This window comes from Lissotriton vulgaris, chromosome 9, assembly GCF_964263255.1.
Source record: "Lissotriton vulgaris chromosome 9, aLisVul1.2, whole genome shotgun sequence".
Classification (NCBI taxonomy): Eukaryota; Metazoa; Chordata; class Amphibia; order Caudata; family Salamandridae; genus Lissotriton; species Lissotriton vulgaris.
This window is the reverse complement of record NC_141697.1, coordinates 370877945-370898103: the sequence shown is the minus strand read 5'-3', so window position 1 is coordinate 370898103 and position 20159 is coordinate 370877945. Positions and strand designations below refer to the sequence as shown.

The window sequence follows — 20159 nt, the reverse complement described above, 5'->3', positions numbered from 1 at the left end:
TTTTATGATAAGCCTGAGTGTATACCGCCAAACATGAAAATGTCCATAAAAGAAGCTTTTGGATCTGAGCTGAGTATATCTTCTAGGCCCACAGACAGACCGGTCCCCCCCTTTTTTAAACAGCAACAATTTTATTTGTCTTTTAGCTTACAGGGAAATGCACGTTTTTAATGACTAGATTCCGTTTAGTCACACTGCACTTTCTTGTGGCTTGTCCAAAACAGGTGGGGTGGTGTGAGAGGCTACCCCCTGTCTTTGTAACAGCACAGCCCAACAAAATACTATGCACCTTATGTTATTTTGCACATTATATAAAGACACCAGGGCACGTTTTCTTTAACCAATTTTAAACAAAAATACTTTCCGCTCCCATAGAGAGGTTTTAAATTATTTACATTCCCTAGCAAATGTTTCCATTTGTAGCTCTGTGCTTAGTTTTATGAAAAATTGTTTTTATAATAAGGAAACAATATGCAATGTAAAGTACGTAATTGGGTGTTGTATTGTCTGCGTAAGATATCATTTATGCTTTTTTGTAAACATTGTCTTATTTTATGATTGTATGTCTTCCTTGTGAACTTTTATGATTCATTTGGAATCGAATAAAGGTTTCTGACTGACTGATCCTGTAGGTTTTTTTTCAGCAGGTCCTCTGCGTGCGGGTAGGTGGTGCCTTGTGGCTCCGCACTAACTATGTTGTGCTCTGTAAATCACTTGCTGAGTCTATATAGGTGCCAGTCCTGTGCGCTGACGTCAGTTCCTTTCTTGTCTGTGCAACCAGACGTGTATCTGGAGCTACCTTTTGTCCCTTTGATACATTCTTTACCTCAAATTTACAGAATTCAGGGGGAAAAGTTCCACCCAAAATGACAGGTTTTCAACCCAGTAAGGATTGTCGCAAGCAAATGTCTGTGACAGACCCTCATCAGGTTTGCCTGTAGTACCTGGGGTCGGGTCACAACTCCTGCAGTGACTGCTTGTCTAGCCTGAAGCCCATACTGGACCTTGAGACAAAACTCTGTGTCACCAAGCACTTGAGGACTCCTCTTTGAGAACGGTCTACTTCCAAAGGTTGGTCTTTGTCCCAGTCCAGAGGTAGCTGGAGTCGATCCTGAGGTCAAGCTTCGTCATGCTCCAGATCTTCAGGTAAGTCAAAGTAAAAACATAAACATATTTAAGCGGGACTCTGACCCTTCATGCCATTCTTGTACTCCTGAGAAATTGTAAGGGGGTCACCATACCTCTCGGTTTTGCTCCTGAGTAGCTCGAGTTTGGAGCCAATCCTGCAACTTGTCCAGGCACATCCCACATATCAGGGGCCTTCTGCTAAACCGAGGCAGGTCCAAGAGTTCCCCAAGGCCAAGCTCTGACTCGTCTCATCCCTTCCAAATCCCTCTGATGAGCTTGCAGCCCCCACGAAGCAAAGAGTCTTCCATCTGGGATACTGACAGCGAGTTCATCCTCTAACACCAGTTGGACCCTCAGAAAACACCACTGGGCCTTCGCCTGCTCCTGCACATGCTGTTTCTCGTAGTATCAGTGCTGATGTCGCCTCTATCGACGCCAGAGGACAAGTTTCCCATGGTGCTTTCAGACTTTGAGTCAGGGCCACTACAACCTTGGCCGAGGCCTCACTCTGTTACCATGGACCAGCACCCTCCACTGCTTGAGATCCCCCCCCTCCACAAGAAGAACCTCATACACTGCATTCCTTGTTTGGTACAAAGCAGCTAGCAGCTACAGCTCCTTGAGACCCTTACCGGTGATTTGCCACACTTTATAAATCCTTAATTGATTCATAGGATTCTGCTAATGATAAGGATGTAGGTGATGAAAAAGGCCAACCCTACAGTTAAGAGAATTGGTATGATAACCTCCAACAGGGCAGTGGCCTTGTCACCTCTCCTGATTCTAGGCTTCTCACACTCCCCGGGCCTGCACCTGCTGAGAGTACTTCATTTTCAGTGATCATGTGGAGGGCGGCCAAAGCTCTTGACCTCCAGCTTTCCCATCTTAGAGGTCAAAACCAATGTCCTGACCAAAGTGCTCCAATCGGGGCAAACCTCTACTGAGCCCCTGCTACCTTTTAATGAGGCACTCACTGATATTTTACTAGAGGCCTGGGCCAAACCTTAAGTTGGCCCCCAGTAAAACGCAAATTGTGAGACACTATTGACTTGTCCCCGGCAACCCTGCATTTTTGTCTCAGCACCCCTCTCCTGGGAGCTTAGTGGTGCAGGCATCTACCAGTTGGACGAACCCAAATACTTTCCAGACTACTCCCCTGATAGTCCAAAAGAGTGGAGACCTTTGGGAAGTAGGGTATATTCTTCCAACAGTTTGGCTCTCTGGCCAAACTGCCCTGCTGCTATTCACATGCTCCTTGGAATTCGATCTCTCCTGTCCTCCCAGGTGGTCCTTGAAGACCTCTAACCTAACATATAAGGGTCGCAACGCAGTAAAATTCTCAATGTGTTGTGCCTATATACCACCAATTCTATTGGGCAAGACGTTGGCACCAATGTCACCATTCATTGCCTTGTCTGATTGTGGGCAACAGGTACTTCAAGCAATGTCCAGTTGTCCCTAATGGAATGCTCTTTACGGGACTCCCCACTTTGGGGACAAAGCAGATTCTCCTCTGCAGTGGTTCCACAGCACTCTCTCTTGGTTTATCTGCCTCACCCAGCCAGCAGCATTAGCCTTACCGTTCCTTATGCAGTTTTGGCAGAGGTACCCCATACCGGCAACCACTTCAGGCTCAGCAAGGTGCCCAGCATTTTTGCGGCTGAGGTTGTGGCACCCACTGTCCGGGTCAGTGAGCCAGTCAGTTTACTGCCCCATTTGGCCCACCTGCCAAATCCTTTTAGCGTGCCCTTACTGTAGCACAGACACCTGTTTTCAAGGAATGATCCAATGATTATTGCCAGGTTGCCAGGCAATAACATTGGACAGGTAGGTCCTGCATATTTTCTGGAAGGGATACATCTTGCCCTTCGTAGACACTCCTCCCCATCTTCCACCGACCCTGGATGATTTGCGGAGGACCATCTTGTCGGTCTTGTAACAGGAAAAGCAGGACCTTTTGGCCAAAGGGGCTATCAAGAGAACGCCGGCACCCTTAGTGGTTTGTAATTGTTATTCTCACTACTTTCTGGTGCCTAAGAAGGATGGAGGCCTTCATCCTATATTATACTTGTGCTCATTCAACACCTTCCTCCAGAAAGACAAATTCAGAATGCTGCCCCTTGCCCAGGTCTTGTCTTCCCTTCACCTTGGAGACTGGAAAGTGGCGGTGGATCTGCTGGATGCCTATTTCCATGACCCAGTCCTGCAGACTCATCTGCATTACCAGTAGTTCATGATGATATAGCAGCATTTTCAGTTTGAGATTTTCCCCTTTAGTTTGACCAGTGTCCCTCGGGTGTTCACAAACCTGATGGCGGTGGTAGGAGCACACCTTTGGAAGTTAGGGGTGCAGTCTTTCCCTACCTTGACGACTAGCTATTGAAAGCAGGCTTGACCCAAGCAGTCGTTAACCAACACTAGACTACGGCAAACCTGCCCTTGTGTGTGTTCACTGTCACGGTGCTGAATGCACACCAGACTCCTCAGGCTCATCTTAATTGGAGCCATTCTGAACATGGTTTGGTTTTCTGCCTTATCCCCAGAAAGGAGAGTTCAAGACATTCAGGTTAAGATCTTGATCTTTTGACCTCTTCCCCGGATTTCAGTGAGGGCAACCCTGAGGCTGCTAGTCAATCACACCCGGTGGCACGTGCAGGCTCTGTAGTGGGATCAGAAGGCCCAGTGGGATCAACATCAAGGAGGCTATCTGACCACATACAGTAGTGGTAACTGCTGGACTGTGATTGGGTCAATGTCAGACACCTCTTCCTGCCCCACCTAGAGATGACAGTGATGACCGATGTGTCACTCATGGGTTGGGTTGAGCACCTAGGAGAGGTACAAATCTTACCCTCTGGTCTCTAGTAGAGTCCTGACTCCATATAAGCCTTCTGGAGCTGAGGGCCATCGGGATGGTATTGGAAGCCTTTCTTCCGCTACAGACAACACCACTGCCATCTGGTTCTGCAACAAAAAGGTCATGGTGGGGTCACAGACCCTGTACAAGGAGACCCTGAGCTTCTGGAAATGGCTGACCCATCAAGGAATTTTCATGGTGGAAAACCACTTTGCAGTATTCTTGAACCCCAGGGTGGACAAATTCAACCATCAACGCCGAATGTCTGTTGGACCTGTTGGTGGTGCAAGGTCTCTTCTGCGAATACGGAGAGCCTTGGCTGGATCTATTCCCCTCAATGCTAGCAGTTCTGCGTGTTTGAGCTCCCAAGGCGTCTCTTGCTAGCAGAAGTGTTCATTCTGGTGTGAACTTGGGGCTCATGTACACCTTCTTGCTGATACTTCTCCTGCCTCTAGTTCTAAAGAATATCAGGACAGACCAGACCTAAGCCAACCTAGTGGCTCCAGATTGGTAACAGAGTTTGGTGTCATTTGATCAGGCTGCCCCCTGGGGAGGATCTGCTGTTGCATCAACAGAGCAGGGTATTAGACTTAGGAGTCTCTGCAAGAGGGAGGGTGTGGGGGGCTTACAAGCCTCCTCAGAAGAAGTCATTCTCCTCAGGGCCACAACAGGCAGGGTGCTGTGGTACAGTAAAAACAAGTAGCACAGAAGGTTACACTTCTCTACCCTGGGCAGCAGGTCACCTGTGTAGCTCAAAAAAGGGAACCAGTAAAAAGGAGGCGGTGTTCCGGAGAGGAAGAGCCTCCAATTGCAACCCAGGAGTATCCAGTCTCTCAAGATGAAGCTTGATTACACATCCTAAATTGACACAGGGGAAGTGTGACACATGTAGAAAGAACTCAGAGATTTAATTGTACGAGAACCTAGTTGCTAATAATCCCTCTGCATCCACTTTCAGGAGGTCAGCCAAGTTCAGGATCTCTATGACCTTAGACCTCCAAACTCTGAAGTCTCACTCCATAAGCAGTAGATGATGTCTTATGAAGAGACTCGGGGGGCTTCGAGTCCCTTGGGCAGGAAATTCCAGTGGATCCTCTACTGGGTTCCCTCTCTAATAAAGGGCCTGATTTAGAGTTTGGCAGACTGATGCTCCATTGCAGACGCCATGAATATGCCGTCCCCTTTGTGCTTGTAATGCGGTTGACCACCAAACTCTGTATCAGACCCTTAGTCACTTTCTGCAACGTGAAGGTGGGCCACACTTGTCTAATCCAGGACATTAGGTTGTTTAGTTGTTTTGCTCTGTAAATTGGCTTTTTTGGCATATTGACTGGCATATAAACTCAGATGTAATTGCGTTTCTAGAGTCAGATGTGCTTATTAAGAAGCACACACGTGTCAGCTATCTTATATCTTTTTTGAAAGTGCAAGGATGAGGATGAGGTAGTTATGCCCCAGTTACCTACAAACTGATTACACTAACATAGTCTTCTTTTCCTAGTCTTTTTCAACTTCTGTCCTGCCTGACGTGTGCTTGGTTATTCACATAGGAAAACAGTGAGGTAGCCATATATAGTGTTTCAGTATTTAGGAGTTTGAAAGCATGTAGCAAGCCCACCAAAATGATTTGAGACTTTATTAAGGGGTTCCACGTCTCATGAGGTAATACACCTTCACCTTTATGGACGGAATACGGAAAGTTGAATGGGATTATCCTTAAATCCCTGGGGCATACAAGAGGAACATTTTCGTATCTGTTGTTTTGCTGTGTTGAGAGAGCACAGAAATGTGTTAATGTGGTTGATGTGTCTGTACATATTATGATACTGGAGCTCTAGTTACTGAATTAGTTTGGGATGCGAGTTTGTTGTTGTAGCACTGTGAGAGGCATTCTCCAAAGACTGTATAGACTGTATTTTTCCTCTTCCTCAGAGGCGGCTTTCCACTACTGGTGGTGAGCATATAAGCGGGTGAGCTGATTTTCTGGTTATTTAGTTTTCCAGAGCTCCTTTCCCCTTTGGTGCGGACTGGTGCGGTCTCTTTGCTGCTGTAAGTGAAAGTATTTCATGACGGAGGTCAGTTAGGACTGACCAATATGCCAGCAAGGTTTCTTATTAACTGACACTCTTTTGCTTTGTAGTCCGAGAGTTATACATTCCAGGAGTGTAGCGTCACATACACTTCGCTGCCTGTCTGATATGTTTTGGTTGGCTTTCTGCTACATGCTGGAGTGCTCCTGTACCATTCCAACCATTCATAAGATGTGTCTAGATGTTGAAGTGTCAGGGCTGAGTTACTAATCCATAATACCTTGACGTTTGTCTAATCAATTCATATTTTTGTTCTAACAGATGAAGGGATTGTTCATTAATATGTGCTCAGTATGTAATAACATCCACACAATTATTTTTTCATTAACATTCATGTGTAATGTATTGTTTTCGTTTTATGATGTTAGCATAAATATTAAAGGCTTGATTTTTAAAGTTTGTGAGCGTGTTTGGTGACCCGCAGTTCTATTATCCTCACTATCCTGTTTATTACTTTATTGAATGACTGCATTCTCTTTGATGCCCTATAAACATTTTCTTTTTGCCCACACAGTAGTCCCCAAAACTCACCTAATCATACACCAACAAGACATGGGCGTTGCACAGTACGTGGTGGAAGAGGACGAAACCAAGACTTTTTAATGGAAATTCAACTGAGCAAGGTATTGTGATCCTCATCAAGGCATTAGTGTGTCTGTCCTACCATTATTGGTCCGAATCATACATTTTTTTAATCTATCAGTATGCATTCCACAAATGTATTAATGGATTATTTGGCGTGAAAATGTTGATTATATTCGTGCATTGTTATGACATTTTAACTTCAGTGCACTTGAGTCCGCATTCTGGGGCTCTGGGCCTGCATTGCTACAGCTGTTCCCTGAACCTGAAGTAAGTAAGGTTTGCCTCCCTGGCCTCACTCCCACATAGGTTGACAGTGGGCTGCTTTTCCGGGAACTTTGAGCCCAACTAGAATGCCTGGTAGACAATTGCATCCTGGGCAAAAGTTTGAGGGAGGGGCATTTTTTTTTTTACAGTTTAAGTACTTCCCCTTAGTGCTGAATAACAGATGTGTATTTTTACATGACTTAATGATACTCATTTTATCCACCTTGGAAGGAAGAAAGCTGAGTAGACTCGCCTGGATTTGAACCGGTGGCTATTAGGTCAAACAATGTATACCCAGATATGTATTCTATACTTTTTCCTGCAACTAGGAACTGATGACAACTGGTTAGGTGCTGCATAGATACTCCTGCCCGTAAATTACACATTATAAACTTTTCCCACTCTCCAGACTGGATCTGGAAACTTTCGGTAGTACCAGCTCAACAGTGCGACATAGCACTACTGCAATACCTGCCATGGAGCCGCAAGATGTCATTATGTATATGATGAAACAAGTTCATAGAGTTACTGGTACTGTTAGGGAGACATGTCATTCTTTACCTGGTAGCCGGGGATAAGTTGAGATGAGTGGCCACAATAAACACACACAAGGCACAAAGCCTGGGAAAAAGAGCGAGGGGAGTGAGCCACAAAGGATAGGTGGGAAACTGGAGGACAGACACAAACACCGCATTGTTTCTTCATTGAACACCTGGTCTCCTCGGGAGAACTCATGAAATCTGGAATATGCACGGAAATAGTCCTATGATATGAGACCTTTGAAACCAGGCCCAATGTAGGACTTGGGGGAGCACCTATAAATGGCACAGCAAACGCATGACAGATCTCTGGATCCACTCTCATGGTGGGGAGCTATGTCCCTCATCTTCTAAAGGGCTTAACCCAACAGCTAAGGCAGAGCGTGGAGTACAAATCCCTTAGTCCACTCAGTACAGCCTAAACGGAAAGGCCTGCAGCAAAATGGTGTCAAGGCATGCTTGAAAAACAGAAGAACCTTCTGTAGACAGCAAACGTGCCTGTGTGAATCGTAAATACTCCGAGTATTTTATAGGAAGATCAACCCCTTCTGGAAATACTCAAAGGGTTTGGGAAGGTACCTCTTGCAGGATTCCATAAACAGGTTGGAAATCTTGAGGTCTGTGGATGACTATATGGAATCTAATGCCAAAGAGGGAAATAGCTTTTGTATAGGTGCTCCTCAAAATGGGCCTGATTGAAGTAGAGGGAAACATAAGAAGATAGGATTGAGAGCAGATTTAAAAGAAATATCTATGATTAGAGGACTGGACACTTGAGGATTCTTTTAATTAATCTGCTCAACAAAGACCTGGCTACCTTTCGATAGGAATATTTGTGGAACTGGGAACAAAGCCTTCTAGCATCCACATTGCTAAGACAATACTGAGGCAGGAGAAGTGTTACTTGATATCAAAGAAAAGGTAGGTCTGTTCCGCTTCTTCTAATCAACTCTGTCTTCTGAAGGCAACAAGGAGGGGATGGCACTATTTCCGAACAAACTATCTTTCCTCAACATGTCTAGCTGACAGACCGTTGCCCTGGGTAGTCTCAAAGGAGAGGAAGACATTTAGGTGACCAGAAAAGGTGCGAAACTGCACCAAGACCTGGGGCCTGATGGGGTTGGAGTAGAGTTTTATAAAAACATTTTACACTAAGTTGTTGCAGTTAATGAAAGGAACATTCCCATCATTCTTAGATATTGACAAGATAGCACCCTCTATGAAAGGGACACATACAGAATGTATCCCCAAACACAGAAAAGAGCAATCAAAGTTCTCACTGTATTGACCATCTCTCTCTCCCTTTCTCTCTCTCTCTTTCTCTATCTCTCCTCTCTTCTCGCTCTCTCTTTCTCTCTCTCTTCTCTCTCTCTCTTGCTCTCGCTCTCTCTCTCATCAGAGTTTATACCCCTGAGCCTCACTGACTAGGAGACTGGATATCTCAAAGCTACCATGCCATTTGAGTTATCTATTAGAGGGAATACATATCTGGGAATAACAGTGACCTCCTGTATATGGAGTTATGCTCCCCCAATATTCTCTCCCTTTTGAAAAATATTAAGGAAGACCTACAGAGGGAAAAGTATCTAAATATTTCTAGGCTTCATCATACTGTTGCAATTAAGATGTCTGTTATTCAAAATGGCTGCATGCATTTCAGTCCTAGCCAATTTGGATCCCCCCAAAACTCTGGACAGATACTGGCCTTTATATATGGGAGGGGAAAACCCTGATATTTCAAGTAAACTTTTGAAATCTTCTAGGGAGATAGGGATGTAGGTCTCTGTAATGAAATGTGTTAAAGCCGCACAACTCCTCATTGCAGTTGAATGGCCTAGAAGAGAGTCGGATAGCACTGGATTCACATGACCAGACGGCCCCTGTGGTATGTCGTGGCTCACCAGATCCTGTAGACCACAACATGTTTATTACAGTTGGTTTTGAGAATGTTACTGGAGACATGGGATAGAATCTCAATAAAAAGAGGGATTATGTCCTATCCCTCTCAGTCCTATCCATAATAATCCGGACTTTGTACAACCACAGGAAGGTCCTCCTGTCTATAAAACGGCTGAAGGGAAGGTAGGATGACATCTGCCATGTTTATCAATGGAAACAGCAGGTTCTTCAAACATAGTAAATGTGTTTTGGGGTGAGAGAGTCACAAAGGTCCAACACATTTGGCACTGGGTGATGCTGATGGAAGTTAGCTGGTAGCTTCATAATAACTGACAAAAGGTGTATAAACCTTAATATCATCCAGGTTTTGGATATCTAGCCTTTATCGAGTCTTGTCAACTCTGTTGAAACAGTACCCTTGGAGAAACCAGAAGGGAAGGGAGCAAGACTGGAAAAAGGTGTCAAAAATATTTATAAATACAATGTTCGAGGCATATGAGCTGCAGATCTCACACTGAGCATTAGATCGCCACCTGGTGTTGGGCTCGGGTGATTGCATGTTGTTGTCGTCTTGGAAAAAGTCTTTGTAGTCACGAGATAGGTGACTCCTCCCTTGGATGATAGTGCGCATGGGCATCGACTCCATCCTTAGATTGTTTTTTTCCGCCACAGGGTTCGGATGCAACTTTTCCTCTCCCGTTCGAAATCTACTTTTCAAGTAGTTTGACGTGTAAAACTTTAACAAACAACTTTTGATATCAATCACTATCGACTCGACTTCATCAGATCGATTCCAGTCGTCGACGCGGGCCTTTGGGCCTATCCATGCCGTGAGGCCTACAACTCATGGAAAGGACGCCGTTCAAGAGATGCCCAGAGTGTGGAGCAAAATTTCCACACAGCGACCATCACGAGGTATGTGGCCTTTGCTTATTGCCAGAACACGACGAGTCGAGCTGTACAGCTTGTGCATCCTTTCGATCCAAAAAGACCATACGAGATCGGAGGGACCTTTGACACGATATGCAGAGAACGGCTCCGGAACCGGTGGATATCTTCGACGAAGGTCCATGCGTCCTAGAGGAAGATTCCAATGATCTCCAAATCGTATCTGAGGCAGACGACTCCGATGACTCCATACCTTCCGGTCAACACGCGAGTACTACTGCCCCTACCCCAGCCCCAACACCTAAATCGAAGGCAAAGTTCAGAACTCCGCCTTCGGGGCCTAGTCGCGACCGAAACACTGCTTCGAAAGCCCCACCATTGAGCTTGGCTCCGAAGAAAATATTAAAGCCTTCCAGTAGCACGGGACCGAGCAAACCGCACATGCCCATACCACCAGCTCCCTCGGCACCAAAACAAGTCCCGGTTCCGAAACACACTCCGAAACCGTCGACTCCTAAAGACAAGACTGCTCCGAAAACAATGAAGCTTGTTTCCGATGCTTCCAAGCTGACCAAAACAGCTTCCAGCCCGAAATCTTCGGTGCCGAAACCTACAAAGCCTGCTTCTGATGCTTCCAAGCCCACGAAACAGGCCTCAACTCCAAAGACAATATCTTTGTGCCGAAACCTACGCCAAAGGACTCTCTTACAGCTCCTAAGGCTAAAGACAAACTACAACCTTGCCAGGAACCCAAAAAATTGGCGCCAAAAGCGGTTTCTCAAAAAGAGGAGCTTTTTCAACCTGAATCTTTGCAAAAAAGGATATACATTGATCCACAAACAGGACATGTTTCTACTATGCCACACAGAAAGAGAAAGTTAGATACAGCAGCTACACCTCCAGTGCCTGTCAAGAAGAAGGATTCTGCCACATCACCTATGCACCCTTCTTCTCCTGTACCTTTTCCTTCACCTCCTCTTCATTCAAACCTTTCAACTCAAAATTCTCCTCCTCATTCTTCACCACCACATACACCACCCCAGAATGATGATGATTATAACCTAGGGGAAGGGGGAGACCCAGATGAGCCTTTTCCGTACCCAAGTGATACACCAGACTGGGAGTACACAACCCACAGGATGTACCAGACTATCCCTGACCCACATACATAACCATCCAAACCATCTCCTCCAGAAGATAATATTGGTTTCGGACATTTACTCAATAGGTAGGGCTGCCATCAATCATGGTGTCACAATGCACTCAGATGAGCCAGAAGAAGATTTTTTGCTAGATACTTTTGAACGCTCCCAAAGGTCAGTTCAAATGCTACCTATGATTAAAGGGGTCATTAAGCATGCCCCAGAGGTGTTTAAAGATCCTGTACGAGCTAGGATCATAAACCCAAGAATAGAAAAAAAGTACAGACCTGCTCCTGGCGATCCTGCCTATATTAAGGGACAGCTACCCTTAGATTCCCTAATCGTTTCAAACACCAGAAAACAAGCAAACTCCCAAACATCAGGTGAAGCACCACCTCCTGATAAGGAATCAAAAATAATAGACGCTTCAGGCAAGAGAATAGCCGCCCAAGCTAGCAATACCTGGCGCATAGTTAACACAAAAGCCCTCCTCGCAAGATACGACAGAGCTCACTATGATCAGTTAGAAACACTTTTACAACATCTACCTGACCAATATAAAGCACAGGCAAATGACCTTATCCAAGAGGGTAAGCTGTTCTCAAATACCTCCATCAAGTGCGCACTGGATGTAGCAGACACTGCATCTAGAGCAATAAACACTAGTGTCCTACTTAGACGACATGCATGGCTATGCTTTTCAGGATTTAAGCAGGAAGTGCAAACAACCATCTTAAATCATCCATTCAACCAACAACAATTGTTTGGTCCAGAGATAGACACAGCACTTTCAAAAAAATGAAGAAAGACACTGATACAGCCAAATCTACGGGAGCTCTGCAGTCCACCCAAGCACAAGGCTCCTTTCTTCGCTCCTTTTACAGAGGAGGCTCCAAACAAGGTGGAGCAGACAATTCAGCTTCCTTTAAAACTAATACACAAACATCCTCCAATAGAGGATATTTTAGAGGAGGCTATAGAGGCAACAACAACAAGGGAAGAGGTCGAGGAAATAACAATAATTGAACCTCTCCCAACACAAAACAGTGACTTCCTTCTGCTTCCCCAACAGCATTCCACTCCTGTAGGGGGCAGACGAACACAGTTCCTATCTGTCTGGAATTCCATCACAACAGACAAGTGGGTAAGACAGATTATCCAGTATGGCTACTGCCTAGAACTTACAGCTACCCCTCCACATATACCACCCAGACAGCGTTCAATGTCTACAGAACATCTAACGCTGCTCAAACAAGAAGTTCTATCATTGCTTCTAAAAAACGCAATAGAAATAGTTCTATTACAAAATCAAGGAACATGGGTTTACTCGCTTTATTTCCTAATACCCAAGAAAGACGGGACACTAAGACCAATTCTCGATCTCAGGCCCCTCAATCTATATATACACTCAGATCATTTTCATATGATCATTTTACAACAAGTGCTCCCATTGTTGCAAAAAGGCGATTTCCTTACCACACTAGATCTCAAGGACGCCTACTTCCACATTCCCATACATCCTTCTCACAGGAAGTATTTAAGGTTTGTACTAGAAGGACACGACTATCAGTTCAAAGTCCTTCCATTCTGAGTCACAACTGCACCAAGAGTGTTTACAAAGTGCCTAGCAGTAGCAGCAGCACATCTCAGAAGACAACACATCCATGTCTTCTCATACCTAGACGATTGGCTCATAAAAGCCAAGTTATTCAATCCATGTGCCCAACAAACATTACAAACAATTCAAACATTGCACAACTTAGGGTTCATAATCAACTACACCAAGTCACACCTTCAGCCCTCTCATGTACATCAATACCTAGGGGCTACAATAAACACAGCTACAGCTCTAGCTTATCCCAGTCCAGCCAGGATACAGAGCATTCAAGCCTTAGTCACAAAGTTTCAAACACAACACTCTCTCCCAGCCAGAGTGTTCATGCAACTAATAGGCTTGATGCATTTTTATTGTTCCATATGCAGACTGCAAATGCGCCCATTGCAAGAATGTCTAGCACATCAGTGGTCTGGGGGTCTCTAGTTGGCAATGATATTCACCTTTGTCCAAATAGGGAACCTTACTTCTAAGTCAGGATAAGGGGATTACACTCCTTAATAACCCCTGCTCACCTCCTTGGTAGCTTGGCACGAGCAGACAGGCTTATTTCAGATGCAGTGTGTTAAGCATTTGTGAATATACACAGTAATACAGTGCAAACACTACAGATGGACACAACACAGGTTTTATAAAAATAATTCTTCTTTATATAGACTTAACCCAAGACCACAAATGACAAAAATCCATAATACTACACTTAAGATTGCTTTAAAGATGATCAAAGTTACTTAGTTCAAGTTAATGGTAAATGCGACTAAGTTCTCAACAAGGTACCTGGATGCGTAACGCAAAGTAAACAAAAGGATCGCAAAAAGGGGAGATGCGTCGGTTCCGTGATCCGGGGGAGATGATGCGTCGTGCCTCAAAGCTTGCTCAGAGTAGGGGATGTGTCGTTATTCTTACCAGTGCAGAGGTGATGCGTAGGTGCGGAGGTGATGCAGCCTGTGGGCCCGTTGCGGTGCACAAGATGGCGCCTTGCTGCGGTGCGATGATCCGGTTGCGATGCCAGAAGATGGCGCCCTTGATGCGGCGATGCGATGATGCTTAGACGCCCTTACAGCCTTGCGACAAATCTGTACTTTGGAGCCACAACTGGCCCTGCCACACGCTTCTCCGGTGATGCGATGTCGACTCTCACGATGGCGTCACGCTTCTCCGGTGATGCGACAGCAGGCAGCTTCAATGAACACACGCTTCCAGGGAGATGCGGCGAAGGCTCGCTTCTCCGGCGATGCGTCGATTTCAGCTGCGGTGGTGACACGCTTCCTCTCGATGCGTCACGTTTCCAGCTCCCAGCGACACACTGTCAAAGCTAACCACGTCGTCCCTTACCTTGTCTTGACTGAAGTTCTCTTGGAAGACGTGGATGATTTCGCAGGGACGCAAGGGACCAACTTCCCTAATCACTAACTAAAACTCACTGACTTAAATATGCACAGCAAGGTTTAAACTAGAAATTGGGGAGGAGGGCCGGTACTGGGCGTTGAAGAGAAGACTTTGGTTCTTGCTGTCGACCTGCGAAGCAACAAGCACCAAGACTTTAGTATTCCGTTTTAGGGTTCAATATTCCTAAACCTTTCTAACCCCTTCACTACAATCTCTATCTAATTAGAGCTCTTTAAATCAAGTGATGCTTTTCTGAGGTCCCCCTACCTGCAATCAGCAAGTTGTAGGCCTTCGCCCAGTATGTCTTTGTAGGGATGTAGGGTAGTTGTGATGAAGTCGTCAGATGTCCTCTAGGATAGTTGGTTAACTGGTGTGATGTCAGCTTGCTCGTCTGGAAGTTTTCACAAAAGAAAGGAAGGATTAATTTACTATTTTTAAGAGGCCCTTTGCATTCTTTCTACCTCTTCCTAAGACTTACTTGGCATTTAAGCTTTGCTTCTTGGTCTCGGGTTTCTAGTTCTGTTATTTGTGCTATAAAAGAAGCATAAAACAAAGACACACCAAATCCTACGTATCTTTCTTCTATCACACCTTTAAAAATAAAATCTAAAAGTTCCTTGTAAATCTCTTCACAAATCAACACTCATAATGAACAGGCAAATAGTTCTCAAAATATTAATAGGCATAAAATGTCCCAAGTCTCTTTCTTTGCGAAGGCTTTCACAAAGTAATTGTTCCAAAAATTCTGTTGACCTTTCTTGCGAAGGGCGCCTTAAATCAAGCAAAAGTACTTAGCTTTCAAACTTAGTTGTTGAGGTTTCAAACTCCAGGAAATAAGAAGCACCGCCGTGGAGTCCTGCCAGGATAGAATTCTCCTTCAGGTGAGTTCCTCCATCAGACGCGACCTTCTCCGAGGGAAATCCGAAGGCAAAGCGCCTTCCAGAAGGCTGGGTGCGGTTTAAATACTGGACCGCACCCAGCCGCTCCCAGTCACGCTCTGTGAACGTGCGCGGGGACGCTGCATGCAGTTCCAGCTCTAGCGCGCACCAAAAGGTAGCGTGTAGGGATGCGAGGAGAGATTTGTGAGACCTTCGCGGGGGCATTGTCTCACACGGAGCCATAAGCGAAGGTCATAATGCAAATATATTGCGCTCTTAAACTTCAATAACCACACAAGGCAATACAATAGTTTACTAGCAAAAGGGCACAAGTAAAGGCATGGTTAGCAAAAACCTTAAGAAGGTGATAAACAAGTATTACAACAGAAGTATATGTAAACACCCAATCACACTGACAAGAAGCGTGCGTGGAGCACGGGACAGGGGTGGGTTTTCATAAGGGGGAAATCAGCACATATCTTAGGATATGTGTGCTAGGGGTAAGTGGAACCATGACAGTACTCCCTCCTCAAGATCCCCCCAAGAACAGTTGAAATGGGTTTTGGTTTCTCAGGATGTCTTAAATGGAAGAGTCGGATCAATCTAGGAGAGTTCTTTAGATGGCCCAAAGGTTCCCATGACCTTTCCTCAGGGCCATAACCTTTCCAATCTATGAGGTAAAACAGTTTTCCTCGAACTCTCTTGGAATCTAAGACAGTTTTAACCTCAAATTCAGGGTGATCATCAATCATGATGGGAGGCGGAGAATTAGAGATACGGGTCTGGGGATGAAACGGCTTAACCAGAGAGACATGGAAAACCGGGTGTATCAAGTACTTGTGAGGGAGACTCAGCCTTACACAAACCGGGTTAATTACCTTCTCAATAGGAAAGGGACCAATAAACCTCGGATTGAATTTCCGGTTTCCCCTAGGTTTCAAATTTTTCGTACTCAGCCATACTTTATCACCTACTTTATATTGAGGTTGTTCAGATCGATGTCTGTCCTTGATCTCTTTCTGAGACTCTTTCGCCTTTGCCAAGTTGAATTTAGCCTCTTCTTGGATGGAAAATACTTTAGATACATAGTCAGAAATTGCGGGTACAGAATCATAGTTAGTAGAACTTTCAGGAATACATTTGGGATGGAATCCAAAATTACAAAAGAACGGAGACATTTTGATAGATGAATGTTCGGAGTTATTATAAGCGAACTCTAAGGGGCTTAAAAGGTCAGACCATTCTTCAAGAACATTGGGCAACATACATCGGAGATATTGTTCAATTGTTTGATTAGTTCGTTCAGTTAAACCATCTGTTTGGGGATGGTAACTAGAAGACAAACGAACGTCCATTTGTAACAATGTACCCAGCTTTTGCCAAACCTTAGAAATAAACTGGGAGCCTCTGTCCGAAATGACCACTGACGGAATACCGTGTAATCTAATCACGTGTGACATAATTAGATGAGCAAGCTCTAAAGCTGTGGGAAGTTTCTTTAAAGGAATGAAATGGGCCATTCTCGTGAACTGATCCACTACTGTTAAAATTGTATTAAATCCCTTCTTGGTTTCAGGTAGTTCAACTATGAAGTCTAGCGATATTGTATGCCAGGGTTGAGGTGGGATAGGCAGAGGCATTAACAAACCGCTAGGAGCTTGATGAGAAGTCTTATGTTGAATGCAAACACTGCAAGTTTCTACAAATAACTGAATGTCCTTGAACATCAAAGGCCACCAAAAGGTTCGTTTTATGAGTTCCATAGTTTTCAACATGCTAGGATGAGCAGTTAACATAGTATCGTGGTGAAGCTGGATTATGGATCTTTGAATCCTTTCAGTAGGAACGAAAATTAAACCATGTACCATCATCAAATCATTCTTCTCCTGAAGGTAAGGATGATCTTTTTTCAACATCTCAACATCCTTATCTTTCAAGGCCTCTTTGATGTCATTAATAATGTTACTCGTGGATAAACTTCCCTGAAAACAAGAAGTAGGGATTACAGGATGGACAATTTCAGGTTGTTCAGGGCCTTTCTCACCTATTCTAGACAAAGCGTCCGCTTTCAAGTTCTCTTTTCCAGGACGATAAGTTATCACAAAAGTGTAGTCATTGAAGAACATAGACCAACGTAACTGTCTAGCAGTCAGAGCTTTTACAGATCTTAGAGCTTGAAGATTTCGGTGATCTGTATAAATAGTTACGGGATGACGGGCCCCTAACAGGTAGTGGCGCCATTCTTCAAAAACCGCCTTAATTGCCAATAATTCCTTATCGGCTATGGCATAATTCTGTTCTGCTTCTGACAACTTCCTAGAAAAGTAAGCTATAGGGTGCATTTGGCCTGTATCTGAATTTCGTTGTGACAGAATTCCTCCCAATGCATATTGAGATGCATCTGCTTCTACAATGAACGGTTGATTGGGGTCTGGATGACACAAGATTGGGGCCATGGTAAACCTCTTCTTTAAATTTAGAAAGGCTTCTTCAGCATCAGAGTTCCACAAAAATTTCACTCCTTTTCTCAGTAACTTGGTTATGGGTGTAATTATTTGAGAAAAGTTCTGAATAAATCTACGGTAAAAGTTTGCAAAGCCTAGGAAGCTTTGAATCTGTTTCACGGAAGTTGGACTGGGCCAGGTTGTTACTGCTTCTACCTTTTTAGGATCCATTTCGATACCTTCGGGACTAATTATGTAACCCAGAAAGTCCACCTTGGAGGCATGAAACAGACTTTTTTCCAATTTAACATAAAGAGAATTGGAGAGTAGTTTTTGAAGAATGGCGCGGACCTGTTGTACATGTTCTTCCTCGGTATCAGAGTAGATGAGAATATCATCTATATAAACTACGCAACAGATGTCAATAAATTCATGCAACACTTCGTTTATAAAAAACTGGAAGGCGGCAGGAGCGTTACACAGTCCAAAAGGCATGACTTGATATTCAAAGAGACCAAACTTAGTGCGGAAGGCCGTTTTCCATTCGTCTCCTTTTCTTACCCTGACTAATTGGTAAGCTCCTCGCAAGTCCAGTTTTGTATAAATCTTAGCCTTCTTAATTTGGTCCAAAAGTGTTGGAATCAATGGTAAGGGGTACCTGTTCTTAATGGTGACGTTGTTTAATGCCCTATAATCTATGCACGGGCGCAATTCCCCTCCCTTCTTAGGAATAAAAAAAAGAGCTGAAGATACTGGAGATTTGGAGTGCCTAATGAAGCCGTTTGCAAGATATTCGTCAAGGTATGCTCTCAGATGAGTGTTCTCTGCCTCTGTAAGAGCATAAATACGACTGCAGGGCAAGGTTGCTCCAGGCATGAGATCAATTCTACAGTCGAAATCTCTATGTGGAGGTAGAGTATTGGCTTTTTTTTTGTCAAACACATCAGATAAATCGTTATAAACCGATGGGACCCCTTCCAAAAGCAGGACATTGGGTGATTCAATTCCGAAATCAAAACCTTGCACTAAGTTTTTAGATCTATTGATTAGGAAGCACTGCTCTGCACAAAAGGATGACTTAAAGGTAATCAACCTGGTTACCCAATCTATGATTGGGTTATGTTTTATTAACCAAGGTATCCCCAAAATCATTTTAAATTGAGGGGCATCAATTATGTCAAATTGTATTCTTTCTCGATGTATGGGAGAACAATCCATCTCTAAAGGTTCGGTTTGTCTGTTTACCAACCCTGAAGTCAACTCTTTACCATCAACTGCTCTGACGGTTTCTGGATGATCTTTAAACACGGACTGAAAGCCTAACTGTAAGAAAAATTGGGAATCAATAAAATTACCTGTAGCCCCGGAATCTATAATGGCTTCCACTTTTCTTGTGTGGGATTCAGGAAGCAGATCTCGGAGTTCAACTAGGATTGATAAGTGTCTAAAACCTGCAGGAGGAAGAGTTGAGGCCAAACTAGAAAGACCACCCGATAAACTGACCTCTCCCTTTACCGAGTGTACTAGTTTTCCGACTTTTCCTGTGTGATGGCCAAATCGGAAGTTTTGGTTTTAAACTTGTTAGGTCGTGTAGGGCATTCTTTTACGAAGTGTCCTGTCTTTCCGCAATATAAACACTGGTTTAAACGTCGCCTTTTATCCTTCTCCTCCTTAGTTAAAGGACCACGGATCAAACCAATTTGCATGGGTTCGACAGAGTCAGACTTTGGACCTGATTCTCGATTCGAGGTTGACTTTTCCTTAAAGAAAACTACCTTATGCTCAGTTTTCCCTCTTTCTCCTTTTCTCTCAGAAATACGATGATTAAGTTTTACCACTAAATCTATGAACTCACTTATGTCATCTGGGGGTTCAAGAATCTGAGTTATCATGTCCTTTAATTCCTCTCTTAGACCTCTGTAAAAGATGGAAACTCTTTTGTCGTATGGCCAGTCAGCCTCTAAAACCAGACGGTTAAAGGTGAATATGTAATGTATCAGATCCGAAGACCCTTGCTTTAAACTTAAAAGCTCATTGTCTGCAGACTGAACGAAAAGATGTTTTGCAAACATCTTCTTTAAGGCCCTCTCGAAATCCTTAAAATTATACAAAATTCGATCGTCATTTTCCACTAAAGGAACTGACCAAAGAGCTGCATCTCCACCCATATAGGATAACATAAAAGCTACTCTGGAAGAATCGTCTGGGAAGGCTGTAGTCTTAGCTATAAAATGTAGGTGACATTGCTGTAAAAATACAGAAAACTTATTACAATCCCCATAAAATCTTTCTGGTGGGGCTAAGGGGGTGGGGAACGGAGTTACCACTTGGATCTGAGTTTTGGTATCAGCACTGGATAAAGAACTCTGGAAAGTGGTTGGTTTTTGCTGAATTGAGTCCTGAAGAGAGGATAAATCCCTTCGTAAGGCTGCGTTATCCTG

At 44.2% G+C, this 20159-nt stretch overlaps 1 protein-coding gene across 2 annotated transcripts in view; it reads left to right on the top strand.

Annotated features, from left to right (window-relative positions):
• ATG2B (autophagy related 2B) overlaps positions 1 to 20159 on the top strand; it is a 1072129-nt gene that overhangs the window by 681719 nt on the left and 370251 nt on the right. For both annotated transcript variants that reach the window (XM_086937744.1, XM_086937743.1), the window contains exon 32: positions 6590 to 6698. In XM_086937744.1, coding sequence (XP_086793870.1) covers positions 6590 to 6698 — 109 coding nt within the window. The remainder of the gene's footprint in view (positions 1 to 6589; positions 6699 to 20159) is intronic.